General features: G+C 41.5%; 1 protein-coding gene across 1 annotated transcript in view; it reads left to right on the top strand.

The window, feature by feature from the left end:
- The window catches only part of Cdkal1 (CDK5 regulatory subunit associated protein 1 like 1), a 532156-nt gene that overhangs the window by 318243 nt on the left and 190367 nt on the right, over positions 1-23546 (top strand). Inside the window, exon 9 of the mRNA XM_051169450.1 lies at positions 5613-5758. Within this exon, the coding sequence (XP_051025407.1) occupies positions 5613-5758 (146 nt within the window). The remainder of the gene's footprint in view (positions 1-5612; positions 5759-23546) is intronic.

Here is a 23546-nt window from a genome sequence, read left to right as displayed (position 1 = left end):
TGTGTGTGTGTGTGTGTGTGTGTGTGTGTGTGTGTGTGTGTTCAGCTTTTAGTATTTTGACATTAGTATGGAAATGAGTATTTTTAACTTTGTAATGTAAAGTGTGATTTTGGTCCTGACACTGAGATGGAGGAAGATGAAGGTGTGCTGAAGTCCTTGAGTGTTTCTGTGGAAACTAATTAAGACACACATTTTTCCTCAACCTATTTTAGCTCAAATTCTATAAAATGTTAACTCTTTGTAGTTTAAAAGCTGACATCTTCAAGCTATAGTTCAAATATAAACTGGAATCTGTTCACAATATCCAGGCCTTTCCATTTGGGACACCAGGACTGGGGATTTCCCCCGTTCAAGCTCACTCCTTCACTTTCGGATGCTATTATGGTGATTGATTGCTCACTTGCTGAGAGGAAATGTGGGCACTGCTGATGGACTCAATGCTGCTCTGACGCTATTAATGAAGCCGTGGATGAAATATGTTTCTGATTGTCTTCTATGGGGGCATGCATGACTTTGCCAGTGTTGAAGGTGACTTTAGAATGGGATCGCCCAGCACTGGGGCACTGCTCCTTTGAATATCCTCTTGCAGTTGTTACGGTACTCACTGGAAGAAATCATGCCAACTGGTTGTATTGCTCACTCATTTATATGATCAAATGTATAATAAGAGCAGCATTCCCTTTAAGCAGCTTGATACTTGATTGAGATATAATTTAGAGATCAGAGAAGTAGGGAAATAAAAGTGTTTATAACCTTTGGGTATGAAAATGTGTGGTGTAATTGTAGGAAAAGGAAATATGTGCCTGAAATCTGTATGGTGTCCTCTGACATAGCAGTAGAGACATTAGCCACCTAAAAGAGAAAAAAAAAAAAAAAAAAAAAAAAAAGCAAGGATGTAAATTGCTACAACAGAAATGGACCTTAGGAGATTCTGCAAAGTAAAATGCACCAGAGATGAAACAATTCTAGACAGTGTGATCCCAAATAGGAGGGGTACTTCAGGTCTTCAGAGTCACAGACCCAAAGAAGAGATGTCTTTCCCAGAGCCCACGGAGAGGGGCGTGTAGTCTTGATCTTGAATGTGCTTACCTTTAATTTGGGATTATAAACCTTGGGACATAAATAACCTGTGACATTGTTAAAGCTGTGACTATGCCTGATAGCACTGTATTGTACAAATAGTGAAAATGGCTAACATATGTATCATCACAATAAAACAGTTAGTTCATTTCTCCTCTACTCACAATAGCTAGGTCCTAGAAACAGCCTAGCTGTTTATCAGCTGATGAATAGATAATAAAAATGTGGCATCAATACACAATGGACTTTTATTTGGCTGTAAAGAAAAATGAAATTACTAAACTCACAGGGAAATGGATAGAAATGAGGTAAGTCAGTGAGGTAGTGCAGACACAGGAAGATAAATGTCACAGTTTCTCATTCATGTATAGCTTTTATACTCTCTTCTTTACAGATTTATTTTATTTTTAGTGATATATCTGTGTGGGTGATATGTATACTAGTGCAAGTGCCATGGAGGTCAGACAGATGCTAGACCCCTGACCTGGAGTTGCAGCACCTAGGACTTGAGCCTGAGTCCTGTAGGAGAGAAGCATGTGCTCTCAACAGCTGAGCCGTCTTCCCAGCTCATACTGTGTTCACATACTCAGACATGAGCTGGTGGGGCACACGTTCAAAACCAGGCAGGCTCTGTTGACTGCAATGCAACAAAACCAGCACTTAATGGTTGTTTTAAAATGTATGCACTCACCAGACTGCCCTTTCCAATTGAACCTTTTGCATTCAGTTTATGGCTTTTTCTTGATATTTTGAGTTCAGAAATAAATAATAAGCATGGATGTAATTTCCATTTTCTAAGATAACAGCTTTATATAGCAGCAAAGGAAAGAAACACTGGCTTATTGATCTGGTTAGCCATTCTTCACTCCATGCCTGATCCATATCGTGATCAGCCTTGGCATATCACCTCTTAAATTATGAATGACCTTATGCTGGAATAGTGTTATCACGCTGTTTGCAACCTGAGCTTTTCAAGACACAAAGGCTTTCATATGCATATCCCATGTGCTGGTGTGCACGCACATGTGTGTCTGTCTGTCTCTGCCTGTTTCTTTCTCTCTTTCTCCCTTCCTCCCTCCCTTCCTTCCTCTTTCCCTCTCTCCCTCCCTCCTCTCCTCCTCCTCTCTCTGTCCCCCCTCCCCCCTGTCTGTCTGTCTGTCTGTCTGTCTCTCTCTCTCTCTCTCTCTGTGTACATTAATATGCTCCTCACATTTCTGCTTCCTCATGCCCCCAGATACACGTAGAGCTACACCAGAACAAAATTCTCCCGATGTAAGGAGCCATGCTAAATTCTGCCATGTTAGAAATCCCATGCTTAGGCTGCACGCTGTGACCTTAGAGTTGCTGACCATTGCTGAAGTAGGCCTTTGGTAAATTTAAACCCTATGGATTGAACTAAAAGTTGTGTTGGTGAACCTAGGCTCCATGTGTGGGCTATAAATTTCTTGGGTGAGTCTCAGCACAATGGGTGGGCTGCAGATTCCTTCTGTTGGGTTGTATATTGTGATTAAAATCTGAACCTCTAGAGACCTATAGAGATAGGTTCTACAATGGGGTAACTTTTGCAATCTTGGGTTTTAATTTTGTACATGTTCACATATATTTTCCCTCATTTCAAAAATTAAAGTAAGGTGATTTCTGTTGACCTGCTTTTGTCAAACTGATTCAATACTGTCTTCCTATCAAATGTAGATGTTTTCTGTTTTAATTTCATTATTATGCAAGCATGCTTTAAAACATCACATTCTATTTCTTAATATATGCTAGTAACTGTATGTTCATAAAATAGATGTGTGTGTGTGTGTGTGTGTGTGTGTGTGTGTGTAGATTTGAAGAGAACCTTAGGCAGTCAGTTATTTCTTTCTGTAACGTGAGTCTCAAGGATCTGAGGTTGTCAGTCTTGGCAGCAAGCACCTTTATCAACTGAACCATATCACCACGCCTATGACTCTATATTTCAATGCCTCTAAGGATTATTAGTGTCATGGGAACCCTTGTTGAGGCAACTCCTGCCCTTGTGTAGCTTTCAGTCTTAGAGATCTTGCATCACTGCCAGGCAGACTATGGGCAAACGTGGATAGCCCTGGGGTCTAGCTGCTGAGACAGAGTGGAAGAAGTGTTTGGAAAGGGAAGAAGCAAGGGCTATCCTTCACCAAAAGTACCAAAGAAGGTCTAGAAGAAAAGCAGAGCATGTGGGTGCACTAATCTGTGTTGTTGGGGATCCTTGTGAAGTGGCAGAACATAGTCATTATTGAGATTGAACTTGAGATTGCTGTATATCTGAGGATGGCCTTGGACTCTGATCCTCTTGCCTCTATCTCTGGAATGCTGGATGACAGGCTTGAAGCATCATGTTTGGTCATATGTGGTGCTGGGGCTGGACCCAGGGCTTCCTGTGTGCCAGGCAAGCACTTCACTGACTGCCCTGCTTCCCCAGTTACTCAAGGGTCTTGGCTGTTTTGGTTTTGCGCCCCACTGCCTAACATTTCAAAGCTGTGAAGTATGTAGTGCCAAGCAGAGGGTGCCTACTAGCAGCCAAACTTATTTCCAGAATGTAAGAAGAAAAAAAGCCACTGGATGTCTACTGCCTGACTCTGTAAGCTGTCATACTGTTGCAGAACCAAGTCATGGCCAGGGCATGCCCTGTTATCAGTGTCCACCCTGTGTGTGTGCTTTCAGGAAGTGCATTTCTCCTGCTCAGCCTGGTGAGAGAACCTTAAGCTCCCATTGTACAGCTCAGTACGTAGGAGCCCCCCTTTATGTGTGACCCTCTCACTGGTAAAGCACATCTGGGTTATTTTACTGCCTTTTAAATAGTAGCCCAGTGGCTAGATGAGGGTGTGTTGTCAGTATCCCATTCCACACATGAGGACTTCAGGCACAGAAACTGCAACCATCACTACATTTGCAACTATCGTGTGTGTCAGATACCTTCTCACCACAACAATAGTGTCCAAGAACATCTAAACTATTGAGTCCTTCCCCCTTGAGAAAACAGATCTTATGAATCTTTTTCTCAAGGTTTTTGTACCTTGATTTCGTTTGGAGAAACCAGAAAGGTGGGAATCATAGCAAAGGGCCAAAGCTTTCACTGCAGAGCAAGTAAGTTGTGCTCCTTCAAGCGGACTCCTGACTGTGGCATTGCATCTGCTTAATTTGCTACTTTATTCGAAACTCAACCCCTGGGATAACAATTGAGATATAATATGAATAAAATAATAAAATATTAAAAAAAACTCAATTCCAGCTTGTAATAGTCTTTCCATAGCCATGCAAGTGCGAGCGTGCATGTGTGTGTGTGTGTGTGTGTGTGTTTACGAATTCCTAGGAGAGGGCACGCAAATGAAGGGACATTAGGATTAACTTTATTTGCTAATCTGCACTTGGTGAAAGGGGCTTTTCAAAAGGAGGAGGGGGAGGGGGAGGAGGAAGAGGAGGAGGAAGAGGAGGAGGAAGAGGAGGAGGAAGAGGAGAGCTAAGCTTCTACTAAGGAGGTGTCTCCTTGGAGTTGAGCCCTCTGCTTCTGCTTTCCTGACAATGCTAATGTTCAGCCAGGGGAAGGAAAATGGGCAGCAAAGAACAGAGAACTGACTTGGGAGTTACTGAGGGGCGACCGGGAGGCATTTGCCTTCAAAACATTGTTCTAAGGAGGAAACCGGAGGTGTGCGCCGCTGCTGTCCTGTTGTGTCCTGTGAGAACTAGATGCCACTGCGCACACGACACTGTTAACAGCACCTTTTTTACATTTTTTTTCATGACTTAGACTTTCCATTCTTTCTAATTCTACTTTGTTTTCTCAGGAGAGGTTTAAATCAGACATGCCTAATTTGCTTCCCTCAGAGTTTGTCTTTTGTTTGCAGCATCCATGATCCTCTCCTTACCTCTTTCTCCTCATCCTTCCTCTCCACTTCCTTCTTGTCTTTTGACCTCGGCCTCTCCCTCGCGTGCATGCTGTGCTAAGCTGGCTTTCTTTATTGTATGGTCACCTGTCTTTCCTGCTCTAAGTATTCGAAACGCATTGTCAGTTAGTAAACTGAATTTAAAAAAAAAATTTAAAAGGATCCTCTGGATCCTCTCATCTTCAGCATTGAAAAAGTACTTTTTGCACATAAGTGTGGGACATTCTATACTCAAGGAGACAAGTACACAAGGTCACAGCTGTTTAACTTGGAGATGTCTTCTGCTAATGTCACCAAGTAGAATAGAAAGCTTCTTTGTGAGGAAGAAGGAATGCTGGTTACTTTTGAAGCACTCAAAAATACCTTTTCTCTTGACTTTATCTGATTTCACATACTTTTTTTGAAAATCATGCCAGAGACAGTGAACAAGTAAGTTCACTCATGGAGTCCTGAGGGCTGTACCAGACCCCAGTATCACCATAGAGCAGTGCCAGCAGTGCTGCCTTATGGGTTGTAAGGAGAAGCGCGTTTGTGGAGTGTTCACAGCACTTATATGTGTAGATCTAAAGGGAAGTGCTGCCGCTGCTTCAGATTTGTTCACATGATGAATGTTTCCCCTACCATCTCTCTCAGGAAATGGCGAAAATCCTCAACCACCCCAGAGTCTACGCTTTCCTCCACATCCCAGTGCAGTCCGCCTCTGACAGTGTGCTCATGGATATGAAGAGAGAGTACTGCGTGGCTGACTTCAAAAGAGTTGTGGATTTTCTCAAGGAGAAGTAAGTCTGCTAGCACTTTAAAAAAAAACGTTTCTTCCTTTCTTCCCAAGGAATATGGCAGCCGGGCACTTACTCCAGCCTTGCACCTAAGGTCTGAGGCAGAGGGCAAGACCCAGGAAGCTCTCAAAGCCGTCAGCTTCCTTGGGGCTCTTGATGTGGCTTCTGCTCTCCCCTTCCATGAGTGCACTAAGCACCACTGATTTGTGTAAGCTTGCCCGCCTTCCTAAGGCAGCTCAAATTATGATTGTTTTCATACCTGACCAGCTGGCTAAACACTGCCCTCCCTTTGCTAGCCTTTACATCTCCTTTCATGTGGCCTTTTGAAGTTGTGAGCTGGCTTTGACACAGAGGAAGTGACCAATTCTGTCAAGGCAGTGTGGATCTTTTTCTTCTGATTGGTGTTTTCACAGCTTCTGGAATATCTTTGCTCTTATTCACTGATCCTTGTAGTTAACTCAAGTACTCCAAGTTTACAGGGAGGCTATAGAATTCTATTTTCTTCAGTTCAAATTGCTGTTGACCAAAATTAAGGCATATTTACACAATCTCAGACATGAATGATAATTTTGTTTCCACAGAAAAACACTAGCAGCCCATAATTATGTTCTTCAAAATTTCTCTTCCAAACATGGAATGTGTTCTGTGATTAGACAAGGCAGGAAACTGAGGTGCTAGCTACGGTCACCTAGACCCTCCTCGAATCTAGGGCACCATCATCCCCTGTAGGAGAGTGTCATTTATCCTGGCACATTGTGGTGTGGTCCTCTCTCCTGTCTGTAATTTATGTTTTACCCTCATTGTTGCTGTTTCCATCTTGTTATTCATAATTATGTGCTCTTGCGCCATGTGAATGTCCTACGTGGGTATGACTACTTTAGACAAATTGTCAGCAATTATCTTCTCCACCTTTAATTACTCACTAATTTTTATGGCACACACTATTTCCAATCTCCTGTTTCCTCTTCTCATCTTTCCTTAACATGTTTTTTAAATAATTTTTCTACCTCAAGGCATGTCTTGATTATTCTAATCACCAAGAATAAAGACACTTAGGGGTACATTCAAACAAATATGGCTAATTGTTCAAATATTCAAATCAGGAGTAGGAAGTGTATTTATTCCAGGGCTGCATACTTCTAGTATTAAGTCTGTACAGCCTTCAAAGTAACGCAGAATTATTGCCAATCCCTTCCATCTCCTACGCTCTCCCATCTTGTGTGAAACTGGCCCAAGCTAAAAAATGTAGATTTTCATGCCAGATTTATGCCATATCCTTTCGTTGCATTGGTGGTTGCTTTTGTAGGTAAGCTTGTCTCCTGTAATAGAGTCCTTCCAAACACTGTGACACTGGAGAAGCTTTCCCAAATAGCAAAGGAATTATTACTGCTATGAAATCTCTTACCTTGCAGATATTAAAGTAGCAGCAATGAACACACACATTTCATACATGTTATACAATGTTTTAACAGTGTAGCCAAACATCCTTTTATACAGAATAGGTCAGAGTCGCTTCCAAGTACTATGTTGGGTTGCTGTGCTGGAATGGGACTTAGGCCTCGGTAACTCGCTCTGCCATGGTTGTGTAGGTGCTGACTCAGTCGTTTGCTATGACTAAACTGGGCAGCAAGCCTTTGTGTTGCTCTGAAGATGGACCTGTTGAGTGTGCTGCATCTTGAACATTCTCCGCAGCCTCCATGAGCTGTATAGAGGTCAGATATGAGTCACATTAAGATGCTGCCATTTCACAGAGTAAACTCTCAGTCTTTTCTTTGTAGTCTCCATTATCTGTGGCATTTATGTAGTTCCACCGGGATAAGTTGACTAGCTAGAGATCTTAGACCCAAGAGCTCTAATGGGGTCCTTTAGTGTTTCTAGTATCACAGACTCTGGAGATCTCTGGAGAATCTAAGGACTAAGGATGCCTGGAGAATATGCTTTGTTCCACACATGTGCTAATTTCATAATTTCAGTTTCCATGCCTGCAAGTGTGAAGTGTGATGGTAGCCAGTCTGCATCTATAGGAGATTTTAAACTACTAAGCATCGTCCAGGACAGAAGTAAACTTGGTATCGTGAAGTTCACAGTTAATAAGTAGAATACAGTGGAAAACTGTATGAGAAACCCAATATGATAACTGAGAAAACCTCAGGTACCCTATAAAGTCATCATCACTGTAAATAAAGCTGTGCTTGCATGGTTTTAGAAAATTCATCAGAACCATAAAACTAGGGAGAATGAGGCCATGTCTAATCTTGAAGGCAACACAAAAGAGCTCTGTTCTCTGAGGAGGACAACTTGTCCAGCCCCTTAAGGAAGTTCATCCATCCAGTAAATGATTCTCAGTTATTATGGGCAGTTGGAAATTGATGGGATATTTACACTAGTTGCTATTGTTCATTGTATAATTCCTTACCACATTAAAGACTAACGTGGCTTGTGCAAGATAGATTTATGCTTATTTTAGGAATACTGAAGTCCTGGAGTTTGGTCTACGATCAGTAGTAATACTGTTTTGTCTGTTATTTATTATTGCTTGGTGTAGCACATTCATTTTTAGAGAGATTCATACATCCTGATTGTGTCCAGCTGTTGATCACTAAATCATCCTAATATAAACTGCTGTATTTGATATTTTCATCTTTTATTTCTCTCAATTTTATTGATTAATATTGTTGTTTGACTATTTCATACATGTATATAAGTGTATTTCTTCTGCTCTGTATCTCATTTCCCCTAAAGTCTTTGGAGTCTTTTGTAATGAATCTTTAACAAGTAGGAGCCACTTACTTTCTTCCTCCAATATTGTGAGGCTGTCAGATCTTTGTGCTGTGAATGAGGCATTTCCCAATCTGTCTCCTCAAAAAGCCAGCGTTTACCACAACTTATAGCATTAAGCCTGGAACCCACAGATTTAAGGAGTTTACCTGAAGCTGCAGGCTTTTAAACTACAAATTCAACGGTCTTTATTGAGTTCTGTTTCTCACACAGTGGAGTGGAGGTGAACTCTTTTTAATTAATTTTCTTTTTCAGTTGAAAGTGGCCCACGTTTTAGCTGGGGGCCATCTAAATTTACCTGTGAGCCAACTCGTAGCTTATTCATTATTCTCTTCAGTTGTTTGAAAGTTGGCAGCAATTATCATAACAGCAGCTGGACTGGAGATAACCTGGTAGGGTTGGCACATGTTGAGGCATATGGGAATTTATTAAATCTGCAGCCTTTGCAAAAAAAAAAGTGTCTAAATTACTTAATATGCTCATTTAAAATAGCTGGCCACAAGCAGAGAGTCATATGACTTGAAGTCTACTTAGATATATGAACCCAGCGGATGATTTTGACTAAATGAATTGATGGTTTCTTGAAATGCATAGTGGACTTTGTAGGAACATGGAAGAGAACTATTAACAAAACAATAAACACTTCTTTTTTTTTTTTAAGTCTGCTTTTACATTGTTAGTAGGTACACAAACGTTTTATTAGTGTATTCCTGAGATTTTAAGAATATGAGTCATTTTTTTTTTCTGTGCAATTTTGGAGTATTTCCCCCACAGTTTGAGGATTTTTCTCCTATGTCATGTTACTTTTAGTAGTATTCCTTGACTTGGGGCCCTATTATAAAGGGTTGAATTCCCCACTCCTTCCCAGACACTGTGAAAGAACTGTGCTAGTCCATCCACATATACTGGGTTAGCGTTCCCTCCTGTCATTAGGCTGGATCACCATGCATACCCGGAAAGAGATGAAGTGTGTTCAATTTGTGTTTTCTTCCACCTTGTCCATTTAGTTTTAGTCTTAGTGGCTTAGGGGTTGCATATGGCAATGCCATAATCCCAGTGTTTGGAAGAGTGGGGCAGGAGAGTTGTCACACTTTGAAGACCAGCCTAGAGTACAGAATGAGACCCTATCTCAAAAACAGGAGAAACACACACACACACACACACACACACACACACACACACACACACACACAGAGAGAGAGAGAGAGAGAGAGAGAGAGAGAGAGAGAGAGAGAGAGAGATATGGGGGGGATGTAAGTTGCAATATGTGTCAAAATAAAATAGCCTGAGTAAAGATAAATAAAGCAGACCAGCTTAGCAAGGATTGGTTATATTTTCCTCCAGGTGCGTTTCCAGATGTGCTGGTATTCTCTGAATAAGCCCCTCAGAAATAATGTTCTAAGAAGAAGTGTTCTCTGGCTTTCCTGGATTATGCTGTTTCTGATGCCTCTAACTAGGCTGCTATTTCCAAGTCCCTGACGTCTTGTTCACTAGTTTATCTTTGTCATTTTGTTTTACAATGTGATGTTCTTTCTGTTGCTATGTTCAGAATATATAACAGAGTAAATATATTTCACTGGAACAAGTATCAGTAGAGAAACGCATTGACTTTCTTTGCAGTGTGTACTCCATTTACAATTGGAGAATTGCATTCTGGGTAAATTCTTTTATATCATCTGTTTTAATACCGTACAACGTTGTGAGCACCTCAACTTCAATTCATTTATTTGAAAATGAGTATGTCTATTGATTCGGCTTCCCAGTTTCTTCCAGCCTAGTTAAAAGAATTGTTACACCTTTCCTGCCACTTTATAGCCTTTAAGATTGCATTATCCTCTCAGAAAACAAAAAACTATTATCCTCTGAACCTTAGTACATTTTTCCTACCTCAGTGCTCTGAGTCCAGATCTGTGAAGTAGGATATTTGTAATGAACATCTTTTCTCTGTCAGCATTTTCATAGTCCATTTGTATATTGTCTCATGATTACACCAGAGGTTAACCACATGGACAATACAAATGCTTTTAGTCTACATTGTACCAAGTGAGTATTTGGGGAAGTTATTAAAAAGTTTTCTTGAAATCTGCAATAATGAACTAATGAGTAATAGGGTGAGACTGTTATTTTCAGCTTGTGATTTTTATTCTGGTTCCAACGTTAATTAAATGAAGTAAATGTATCAACAGCAATACCAATGATAATTTTATAATATTAAAACCAGTATCTGAACAGTTTTTGAGTACTTACTTGTATGCCAAGAACCTTGCACGCATTAACAGTTTTCATCATGAAGGAGAAAGCTAGTGAGTAATTTGTCCAAGGTCATGCAGTTAGCAACAGAGCTGTTATGCACACCCAGGCTGTGTGATTGCTCAGCCTCGGCTCTGACTAGTGTAGTATTCCTTGCAGTCTACAGTGTGCTCTGCTGTCTGGCAATGGAGACCACAGTGTATGTTCGGTAGATAATGAGGAAACAAAATGGGCAGAGTCCACTTAGACTGGAGGTAGTAAAAACATAAGGATGCCAAACACAGCTCCTCGGTAGCTGATCTCAAGACATGGTCAGCCTAGCAAGTAGGTGCCACACAAGCCTGATGACACCAGTACTCATTGGAAGCAGAGAACCAACTCTTGAAAATCATCCTTCCATTTCCACATGTGCACCTATATCTATATGCTTATATGTTATAGGTATATAGTTATATTAGCTATAATAATGACAAAATTCATAGATACAGGTACAAACAGTGAGTTGGAATATATGATACGCAGTGTTGTCACTTGACACAGTGCAGAGTCTCCTGGCAAATAGGCCTCTGGGTATCTTGATTGCTTTAATTGAGATGGGAAGATCCACTCACTGTGGGTAGTGCCATTCCTGGCTGTGACCTAGATTCTAAGTAGAGAAAGGAGCAAAGGGGCAGTATGCATTCATGCTGTCTTCTGATTTCATGTGTAACATGACCAACATGGAATGTACTGTGCCCTGTGAGCCAGAATAAACCCTTTCTCCCCTAAATTGATTTTGTCAACGTATTTTATCATAGCAACAGAAAAGAAGCTAATATAGAAATTGGTACCAAGAACTGGACCCACTGCCATGATTAACTTGACTGGGTTCTTAGACCACTAGAACTGTTTTGTGGGTCAAATGTAGAAGAGTGTGTACTGTTAGCTTCCAACCCTTCATGTTGCAAGAAGTGTTTTAAAAGGGCCTTTTAGTTAGGAGCTTGGAAGACAAGAATGCTGAGAGAAATATGGACAGTGGGCCTGGCTCATGAATTTTCTTAGGGGAACAAAGACTCTATTTGGAGCTGGCCTGGATACTATTCATGTGACATTTTGGTCAGGAATCTGGTGGCTTCATTTTGCTCATGTACAGAGAGTATAGGTGACAATAAGTTTAGTGTACTAATTTCTTTTCAAAGGAAGTTGAAGAAGAAAATGTTCAGGCTGGTCCTGAGAACTGCAAGTGTTTAGGGCCACATTCCCTGTCTTTTGTCTTACAATGATCTAAATTCATTTAATGGTAGAAAGCTCAGGCTTAAAGGGTTCCCTGCTTCTAGAAAGCAATACCCAGGGTGACATGTCCCAGGGTAAGTGGACAGAAGCCGATACAGCTGGGGGCCAAAAGGGATTGGCTCCATCCTGACCTGGGATGAGGGCATGGTAATGCCACAGGATGCAGGAACTATGGGTCAAGGGGTAGATGAAACATGCAGATCTTGAGGTAAGCATTTTAATTGCAGATTTGTGTGTGTGTGTGTGTGTGTGTGTGTGTGTGTGTGTGTGTTAGAGGCGGGAAGGAGAGAATAAATGCTTGTATGCACACAAGAATGGAAGTCAAGGAAGCACCAATATTTAAATAACAGAAGGAGAATGGATCTGGGATACCCTGAAGTGACAGGGTCTGGCTAGTAGAGGAGGAGACTGTATTAGGTTTCCTAGAGGAATAGAACTTAAAGAATGAATATATGGGGTTGAAGGGGATTCAAGACAGGGTTTCTCTGTGTAGTCTTGGCTGCCCTGGACTAGCTTTGTAGACCAGGCTGTTCTCAAATTTACAGAGATCCACCTGCCTCTGCCTCACTGGGATTACAGGCATGTGCTACCGCACTGAGTTTATATATGGGATTTATTAGAGTGGCTTACAGGCTGCCATTTGGCTAGTCTCAGCAATGGCTGTCTCCTGATGGAAATGCCCAGAGTCCATGTGGCTCAATGTCTCTGTTCATCTTCAAAGTATGCTAGAATTTCAAAAATACAAGCTCTAATAAACAGAGAAAGAGTGCCTTAGCAGCAGGATAGATGAACTAGTCAGAGAGGGTGAGGGTAAGCAGGCAAAAAGCAAAAGCTTCTTCCTTCCATGTCCTTTTATGTGGGCTGCCACCAGAAGGCATGGCCCGCAATCAGGGTGGGTCTTCCTACCTCAAATGATCCAACCAAGAATAATCCTTCACAAGCATGCCCTGCTGCTTGGGTTTTAGTTGGTTCCAGATGTGGTCAAGTTGAAAATCAAGATTAACCATCACAGAGACAGAAAAAATTAACCTTGCAGAAGCCAGGGGACATTACAGTTTATGGAAAGACAGGTGGGAAGGGCCTAATGTCAGCCAGAGTGGCCACCTGTGGACAAGCTAGTTGGACAAAAAAATTGGTATTGCTGCATTTCTTTTCCAAAAAGGGCATCTGTTCAAGGTTGATGCCTGTCCCAGGTCAGAGAGACCTGTGCACATCCCTGTGTGCATGTCCACTGCACACAGCAGGGAGGGCAGTACAGTTAGGGGGTGGGAGGGAATGGCAGATGTTTGATGAATGACTGCTGCTCAGTTTGGAACCCCTTAAGGAGGAGGCTTGGAGTAGTATCCTCACCCTGCTGTAGTTAAAGACTTCTCCTACTGATCTTTTTGTGAAATCTGATAGATTCCTCTTCATAGAATGCAATACTCAAGCTTCTTAGAGATTAAGATTAATTTCAAAAAAGCCAAGTAGGGTGTGATAGCAGTTCTGGGAGGTTGAGGCAAGCGGTTTATCAGTTTGAGGTCAGCCTGACTACATAGTTTGATTTTGACTTACAAAGAAAGTAAATGGGATTACATGCTAGTAATCCCAGGATTCTAGGAGGCAGAGGCGATCTCCATGGGTTTGAATCCAGCCTAGTCTCCAAAAGAATCCAGGAAAGCCAAGACTACACAGAGAAACCCTGTCACAAAAAACAAAAACAAAACAAAAGAAAAAAAGGGAAGTAAATGCTTACGTTTGTGCTAGTTATTAATGAAACTCCACAATGTGAATAAAACTGTGTGCCAAGAGCTGATGCATGGACATTGTGGTTAAAATACAAGTGCCTGTGCCAGGATGCGAGACTCACCACAGTGAAATATGTTAATCAGTAAAGAGGAAGGGCATGAATGGCTGGGTTTTGTTGTTTTGTTTTGGTTTGTTTTCTGTCATAAGGTAATACAAAGTTACCAATCTTATATTAAAAACTTTTTTTGGCTAAGAGTATAATTTGTTTGACCTTGTTTGTGATGCATTTATTCCCAGCAGTCTAGGGAAAGGCTTTAACTAGATCAAACTGGCATGCGTGTGCCCATTTTTATGTATGCTAAAGTTACAGTCTGGCTTATTTTCAAGTGAGAGAATTGAAAGTGATAGAATAAAGAAGGTAGAGGCTGATCTTTGAGTGTCAGTGAAGATCAGAGCTTGGCAGAGGGAATGTGTAGAGCCCTGGGGTTACAGGATAGACCTTAAGTCCCATGGCCCAGGGTAGCTTTGATGTTCAGCTATCATTAACAGGACTTTCTATCTCAAGGCTCACAGTAACTAATTCAAAGCTAACCCTCAAGTCTGTATTCCAAGCACTAAGAGAGGGAAAGCATGCAGATGACAGTGTGGCAAGTTGTATTAATATGCCAGTCTTTGTAGGAATTATTTAAATAGAACATGGTCAAACACAAAGGAAGTTGCAAACTACAGCATTTGTTCCAGACATTTATATATCTATCCTTGGATGAAATGAAACAATTATGCAACAGCCACCAAGAGTCTCTTAGTCAGAATATACAGTTTTTGGCATTCTCACTTTGTTTTTATTATCTGCCCCTAAAAAGAATTAAATTTATAATCATTATTTTTGGGTATCATGCCTGGTTTTGCACATGATATCAACAATATTTGTATTATTGGTGATTACTTTTTTTTTTTTCTTAAAAAAAAATCCAGGTGTAATGGCACAGGCTTCTGATTCCAGCACTTGGAGGCTAAGTCAGTAGGATCACAATGAGACAAAGGCTAGCTTGCAGCACAGAGTAAGACTGTCTCAGAAACATAAACAGGGCGGGAGGGAAAGAGGGAGAGAAGGGAGGGGAAGGGGGGGCTTGCTTCATGAAGGCTGGGAGAATCTTCTGCCTAGTGGTAGAAGCTCGATGTTTGGCAGCCTCCTTCTTTGTGAGTAGCTGCATGGTGTTGGATGCTTTTGGTTTAGCAGAATAAACCCTCTTGGCTTGAATTGAACAGTTGTGTTCCTAGTGGTTACTTTGCATTTATTGTTGCCTGCTTTTCTTTGGGAGGTAGGGAGTCACTCTGGTCCTTCATTTGCAGTCATTTCAGGGAAGTGATAGGTTTCCATGCTCTACCTTGTGTGATACTTCCAACATCTTCTACATTTGTTACATAATTTTTCTTTCCTCCTCCTCTTCTTCCTCCTCCTCCTCTTCCTCCTCCTCCTCCTCCTCCTCCTCCTCCTCCTCCTCCTCCTCCTCCTCCTCCTCCTCCTCCTGTTGTCCTAGATATTAAATTACCATTTTTCTTTTAGGGCATCTCTGCCTTAGTTTTATGACAATTTATTTCTACATGAGCCCATTTGTTATAGTACTACAAACTTCCTTTATATTTTGGAATTTAGATTTGTGTCATCATCTTCCTACTGTTGTGTCAGGTGCTGGGTGTGAAATTAGAGTTTCTACAGGATTTTTGTTCCACATTAGAAAATAGACTGCAGGCCATCTAGCATAAATACTAGGGACTTAGGTCCATTAAATGCAAATCACATTTTCTAAAAGCTGTAGGCAGCCCTTGAGTGTCATAGAGGCCCATGGGCTCCGCTGGTGTAGATGATTAAATATGCTATCTTGTCTTCTGGACATTATAGTGGTTGAAAATATTTCCTACTAATTGGATGTGTACAGAAGGCATCCTCTCTGCAGTGGAAGGCCGCATGTGACCGCCTGATTCAGGTTCTTCTCTCAGTGTTCACCACAGTCAACAGACCACCAGGAGATGCTAAGTCATTCGTAGGGATGCTTTAATTTTCTTATTTTGTCCTAAAAGTTGTTCATAATTTAATTTTTAAGCTTGTTGCTTTTTTAGAGCACTGTGTTAATATGGTCAACACTGTCTTTCCCAGACCACCAGTTAGTCCAGAGAGGATTACCTAACACCAATTTCTTAAATGTATATTGGTTTGTTTGTGTCTTGTGGTTTGTAGCCTGGGGTGGACTCAAACTCTTGAACCTCCTACCTCAAAACCTGTGAGATTTCAGCCCTCATCACTAAACCAGACAATGATCCTTTTTATTAGTCTAAAAGGTTACAGTGCTAGAAACATTTCTCTTTATTCTTTCTCCCTTTTCTAGAATAGCAGTTCTCAATGTCTGAGTTGTAACCATCAGAAATATGTGATTTTTAGGAACTGAGACACTTCTCAGTAGCAAAATTACACTTATGAAGTAGCAACAACAATAATTTTTTGGTTGGAACAACATTGGGATTTGTATTAAAGGGTTGCAGCATTAGGAAGAGCCTCTCCTCTAGAATAGAAAAATAAAGAATGAACACTAAGGAATGCGTGGTTTTGCCAGTCTAAGATGATCATGTAAAATTAGAAGATGGCTGAGAATGTCCCCATTTGTGTTTATCAGAAGGCTTGATAAAATATTTCATACATTCATTTATTTTCATATTCTCTCCCTGGCTCTGGCTCTTTACATCCTGGTTTCTCCCTCCCTCCTTCCCTTCCTTCCTTCCTTCCTTCCTTCCTTCCTTCCTTCCGCCCTTCTCTCTCTCCCTCCTTCCCTCCATCTGACTAGGGAAATCTGATTTTCTTTATTCCTCTCTGTATGTATGTGTGCATGTGTGTGAGTGTGTGCGTGCCAGGTGTGCATGCATGCCTGCGGAAGCCTGAAGTCAACCTTAGGTGATTTTCTTTGGCACCTTCTGGTCAGAAGTTAGTTGGCTATTTTGAAGACAACTATTTTGGACACAAAGATTCATAACTAATATAATAAAATTTTTAAGTGAACAACTAAATGAAAATTACTAAAGCAAATAAATATTGTGTGGATGGATTTACTTAAGTAGAAAGCTGCTGAGGTCCTGGAATGTCAAAATTGACGACCAAGCATCTTCTGTGCAGGAATAATCAAAACTAGATAGTGGAAGAGAAAGAGACCCGTTGGCTAAAGCACTGGCCACCAAGACTGACGACCTGACTTCTGTGCCTGGAACCTAAATGGTGGGAAGAAAGAACCAAGTCCTGCAAGTTGTTGTTCGACTTCCAGACATGACCCTACCCCTTCCTCTTTCTCACCGCGCAAGCACGTGCGTGTGCGCGCGCGCGCGCGCGCGCGCGCGCGCGCACACACACACACACACACACACCATAAATAAATAGAATAAAATGAGAAAAACCTAAATTAGGTGACAATAAGAATCCAGATTTGATTTCAGTGGCTGTCAGTGCAGGACTAGGTCCTGAGCCAGGCTTAAATCCTAGCTGAAGTGTTGAGCAAGTTTCTCAACCTCTGTCACCTTGTTTTCTTGTCTGTAACATGAAGACAACATTCTTTAAAAACCTTCTTCCAAACCTTTACAGTTCTTATGAGAATTAAATAAAATAATATATGTTAAGGCAGGCTTCCCATGGTAAGTACTCATTAAAGGGAGCTTCACCTCCTAATAATAGTAATGATAACAAAGACACCCATGGTGCAGCCCACAGCCATGGACAAATTCTAAAAAGAATCAGAACAAAAATCAAATCAGCTTCAGTGTGCTTGCAGCCAACGCTCATGGCCATTCATTCTAAACCATGCTAATAGACACATAAATACATATAAATATAGATTCATTGATACAAGCACAGAGTCACAGATACGTAGTCACATACATACATAGATTAATACATGCATGTATACACACTTAGACACATACATACATACACATAGTTGAAGAAAAACATTGAAAGTATCTCTTTTATCATTTTCTTTCTTTCTTTCTTTCTTTTTTTATAAAATGTCATATTTGGTTGGAAGTATCATTCACTGGGCATAACTTGCCCAAAATATGATATAGCAGTCGCTACATATTAATTAATGCACACTGATGTTTGACAGAGTGATGCTATCAGAGTTTTTACGGGTAAAATGAGATTGCTTTTTCAGGATCAGGGATTTCATCACTTCTAGACCCGTGCCCTTCATGTACACTGGTGAGTTCATGTTCATTCATCCATCTCACACTCTCTGGTTTCTACCTTTTCTCTCTGCTTCCCCTTCTCCTCCTCTGTCCCTCCTTTTCCCTTCCCACCCTAGAATTACACCCAGAATCCTAAGTTGGCCCTGCATGTGTCAGCTTTCACACATTTCAGTTGTCCCTTCTTCACTGAGCCTCCCCACTGTTGTGGGCACTGATGGTAACTTTTTGAATGAACTCATTCTCATTAAACTGTTGGTGAAAATGCATGGAAACTCATCCTTCTTAGTTACAATAGGTGTTTGGGTTCTAAGTAAAAGAAAAAATAACAGAATACCAAGCTAGGAATATGGAGGCCAGCATATGAGAGCCTGTAACATGGATATGGCTTGGGATGCCCTCCAGAAGTTCCCGAGTGGGAAGCTTGGTTCTAGTGTGAGGGTGTTGCTGGAGCTGAGCCCTTAGAGGTGGCCCCTTCCAGGACGCCGTAAGTCATCACCTGCAGAGGATATTGAGTAGTTTTATCAGGCCAGGCTAATATCCCCAAGAGTGATACTATGAAAAGGGAGCATTTGCCCATGAGTGTCAAGTGCTTCCTTTCCCCCTTCCCTGTCATGGTGTGATGTAGCCAGGGGTCCCATGCTGGGAGGCCAGTGTCATTTCATTTGCTCTTTCCAGCCACCAAAGCCGTGAGCCAAATAAACCTCAACCTAATATGTCAACTTCTAGTATTTTGTTGTAGCAACAGAAAAAGGACTCATATAACAAGCTACGTTTTTCTGCACCTGTGTTCCCTGAGCAGGTACATGTTTTTTGTTTTGTTTTGTTTTGTTTTGTTTTGTTTTGTTTTGTTTTAATGGTCTCAGTAAGTTTAAGTAAAGCTACTAAGCTATGGGATGGTGGCGACCCAGGGAGCATTGCCTTCTCTCTGGCAGCATTCTGGGAGTGCTAACCGTTAGATTGTGCCTGTCACTATCTGGCCTTCCTGTTAGTATAGAAATAAAAACAAAAGAGTGTTCTAGAGGTTCATGCTGAGTTCCAGCATGAATTTTGAGCATAATTTGCTAGAGGTGAATTATCTTCAGGACACTCGTGGTTTGGCTGTTGTCCAGGGTCCTGAGAGATGTAATCAGTTTCAGTTAATTCCAAACAATAGATTGTGGCAGGAACCCAGCTAAGCTGCAGATGACTGCTCCCACACTGTTGATTTAAGTTGTCAAAAGTGTTTGACGCATACTCAGACCTGAGACCAGTTTGGGTCAGGCGGCTTAGCTGTAACCCATTGCCAGTAAACCCCCACTCTGTGTCTGAGAGGGAGCACATGGCCCCTGCCCAGCTCAACCCCTGTCTCACCAGACATATTGCTGCCTGTCTCTGGGGCCATTCAGGGCTTGCTAGGGCAGCGTTCAGCCCTGGTAGAACCCTTAGGCCCATGCTGGTCATCTGGCCTCATCATTGCTGGGGCTGATGAACTGTGGTTTGCTGTTACTTCTGTTTATTTCTAGTTTGCATTGTTGATGTTTAGTAAGAAATACTTGATTCATTGATTTCATGGCCCATGTGTATATGTAGTTTTCTTCAGAAACTCTTTGTGTAGTGTGGTTTAGGCTAAGGAAAGGCAGAGATTACATTGCACCAGCATTAATCACTTTTCGTTAGGTCTGATTAGATCATTCAGGTTAAATAATGACTGGAAGAGTGACCTAAGGTTGAAAGCATGCGGATAAATACAAGGAAAACAGCAGTTTGTCTTAAGGAGGTTTTCTTTTTAAAGTTTGAAGATAAATTATGATTTAATCCTTCATGCCATTGGCCTTAAAGAACATTGCTGATAGCCAGTTTTATCAATTTGTACATACACATACTAATGCAAATTTATTAGGCTTTGGGACGGATTTACGTCAGGTGATATGAGGTGTAAAGTGCGTTTGCTCAGTTCATCAGCATCCTCTGAAGGACCAAGTCCCATGGAGAAGGCACTGGAGAACAGTTATTACCCTTCTGTTTCCTGTGAGCCTCAGGATAACTTACGGGCAGTGCTTTGATAGGAATAGCCTTTGCCGATCATCTTTAAATGAATGCGTAGTGGAAAGCCAGAATGCCCAAGTCTTGAAGCACATAAATTAAATGAATATCTTTTCTACATACTCATGTCAAATTTTATCCCTTCTTGAGTCTTAAACTTTAGTCTCTAAATCATCTGGTTAACTTGCGCCTTATTTGTACATGCCTTTATTTTCCAATAACCAAGATTTTGTCCTCTAAGCAATATCTGCCCAAAATATTCCTGATTTGTTTTTTTACTTTCCAGTTAGGTTCTCATTTATGCTACAGCAGTGTGTAGGTTTTTAGACAGAGTAGAAACAATAAACAGAGTGCTGCTGTGTCTATGTACTATTGATCACGTCTCCTTAGCTTCTGTTTGACATAAGTGGGAACACATCCATTCTGGTGTCATCATTTTTCACAGTCCCCACTCTAGTGTTGTATGTGAGTTGTGCACATGGTGAGGTGTGGGAAAATAGAATCACAGTTGCTTTGCTCAATGTCTTCACATAAGGGGACCACCAGCACTTCAAAAAGTATTTGTGAATTTTAACACGTAACATTCTGATTCTTATTAATTTCTTATTAACTTCTTAATGCAAGTGATAAAGGTAATAAAATAACAAGTTTGTCAGGTATATTTTAGCCAGGGAAATAAGTACATTGCTAATTTATATCTCACAGCTGTATGATGTAGAATAACTTTGGAAACAAGTCAATAAAACGTCCAAACATTTGAAGTAATTTTCTTGACTAGTAAAGACTCTAAAACTACTTGATACTACTGTACAGCATGAGGCTGTACAGTTCTGACAGATACATTCAGAAATTGAAGCAGTTTGCAGAAAATTGTGAGATGCAGGCTCATATCTTCAAATTTTGATTATTTGTTTGTTTGTATGGGTGAGGTGTTAATTATAGGAGCATGGGTGCCTCAAGCGCATCTGTGTCACCAAACGTACACCACTGGAGAGTAGATCACAGCTGTGCAGTGCAGCCAGTCTTCTTATATAGTGATCTTTGTTTAGCAGTTATATAACATTGTATCAGTTCACTCCTTTGCTTAGTCATTGCTCATGGCGAAACACTTGGATTGTGTGCTAGGAGCATGTGAGGGTTCTGCATAAGTTCTTTTTTTTTTTTTAGGTGGAGGCTGTCACCACAGGTTACAGGTTACAATCAAAGAGAAGTGTATGTGTGCTGTTGTTACAACTAATATATAAATCTTGGATGCTATAAAACAATGCCTGGGCGCATTTGCATTTTACCATTTTGTGGTAGAAGACTGTGCATTTCTTTATGGTTACTTTTGGTGCTTTATGGTTAAAGTACACCGATTTTAGCCAACTTGGGGTAATTCCTTTAAAGTAGGCTATGACAGCTTTCCAGGTAAGCAATAAGTTTTATTGATAGATTTTATCTGAATTAAACTAATTTCTCTAGCTTCAGTGTGAAAGCCACCATTTGAGTGAGAGGACTAAACAAACTCTGAGGTCCCTTTCATTCTAACATGCTACCCTAAATGACTTGGATCCTGCGGTTTCTCTGTGTCTCAGGATATGTGAGTTACTGTTATATCTTTGCTTTTATGGTATAGTTGTGGCCTTATCACGGTTTATTCCGTGCTGAGTCATAGGCAGGAGAGCAGAAGTCCATGTTTTTATTATTCCTGTGAGAAAAGGCAGACTTGCATGATGCATTTTCCAGGAATTAATTGTGGAGAAAAACTGAGACAACCCGTGTATAAAACCAGACACATACGCAGTCTTAACGAAGATGTTATCAGGGAAAAATTGTTTCCTTTCCAGACACCCCAGGTTGTTTGGGTGTCTTTATCTGTTATTGGACATGACCTTATGAATTACTTTGTCCATTTACGGTAGTGACTAACACCAGCGGTGCTCAGAACCTTCTTGGCGTGCTTCAGCCTACCTCCTGTTCTTTACTGTCCATCCTCTTCCTGACCCCTTACTCTCTGGTATTCTGGCTTCCACACAGCCTGGGCCCCAGGGTACTTACTAGGGCACTTAGTGGTGCCGCATACAACAGGCTTGGTGTGTTTCTTGCCCATGTGTCCTCCAGTGACCAATGGCACGCGCATGTCCTCTATGGCTGAAACCTTGCTTCAAACGGTGACCTGTGGAGCCGCCTTTAGGGTTCCTAAGTCTCTTTCCTTCTGAGTACATTCCTACATGTTCACATAGCCATACCAAATCTTTTCCATATCGATTATGTATAATTTTGCAAGTGCCAACGCAAATCCTCAGCAGTAAGATAGGACCTCCCAGCAAGCGCGGCTTCAGCCACTCTCCTCCCACAGATCTCACTAGTACACTGGCCTTTCCATGTTTTTCCCCACCTCAAGTGTGGCTTGGGATGCAATCAAGTAGATCTTGTGGGCACAAGGATGAGGAGTGGTAATGACTGATCTGAAGACTCTGGTGTCCGTGTTCAAGAAAGAAGCACTGTATGAGGGAGGACCTATGTGGAGCTGGTGAGGGCTCTGGCCCAGGAGCCCGATTTAGAACCTGCTGCACGCAGGGTGCTAAGGAAATGTGGAGAGGGAGAGATAAGGCTGGGTCCAGGAACACATGCAACAGGCCAGAAGCTGAAGGAAGCTGTGGTGCCATAAGGTCAGTGGACAGGATAGTCATTCTGATGAATGAACCCGGGATCTACCAATGAAAGATCTTTTCTAGACTGTTGAAAGAACTTCCCAGTTGGTCATCTTTTTATAACTCTTGCCCTCTTCAACCTCAGCATAAGAATTGGTGCCATTTCAGGGTGCATTCTGTGCCAGGCAGGGTCTTAGAGCTGAGTAGGCACTGTCTCTTTTGATCTTGCCAACATTCAGCAGGCATTTATTAGTAAGTCTGCTTGTGGTGTCATAACAAAGTACCACACATTGAGTCGCTTAAACCACAAAAATTTGTTTTCCTGAGGTTCTAAAGGCTGAAAGTAGATCAAGGTGGCAGCAGCAGATTCTGTCTCTGGTGAGGGCTCTTGCCCTGACTTGCAGATGGCTGCCTTCTCGCCACATCTTCTATATGATAATGAGGCAGAGACAGAGAGCTTTCTGTCCTGTCACCCTCTGAGGACAGCATCCCTGTTGAATTAAGGTTTGCTCTTCAGGACTTTATTTACCACATATATTTCTGCTGGGGGCCAAGGCACAGCCTACAGTGCTAGGAGATGGAGATCGTTTCATTGTATAACAAATGGTTTGGGATTCTCCTCCTTATGTATGTTAACAGTAGAAATGTAAAGAGGCTCAAAGTCCCACAGCTAGTTAACAGGAGCTCCTGCAACCCATGTGCTGAACTGGAGGCTGTTTTTCTGCTTGCTTCTTGTAATCATCACCTAACTAGTGTCACGAACTCCTCCTCCTCCTCCTCCTCCTCCTCCTCCTCCTCCTCCTCCTCCTCCTCCTCCTCCTCCTCCTCCTCCTCCTCCTCCTCCTCCTCCTCTTCTTCTTCTTCTTCTTCTTCTTCTT

This window comes from Acomys russatus, chromosome 3 (genome assembly GCF_903995435.1).
Source record: "Acomys russatus chromosome 3, mAcoRus1.1, whole genome shotgun sequence".
NCBI lineage: Eukaryota > Metazoa > Chordata > Mammalia > Rodentia > Muridae > Acomys > Acomys russatus.
Note: the sequence above shows the minus strand (reverse complement) of the source record. Positions and strands in the feature narration are given on the sequence as shown.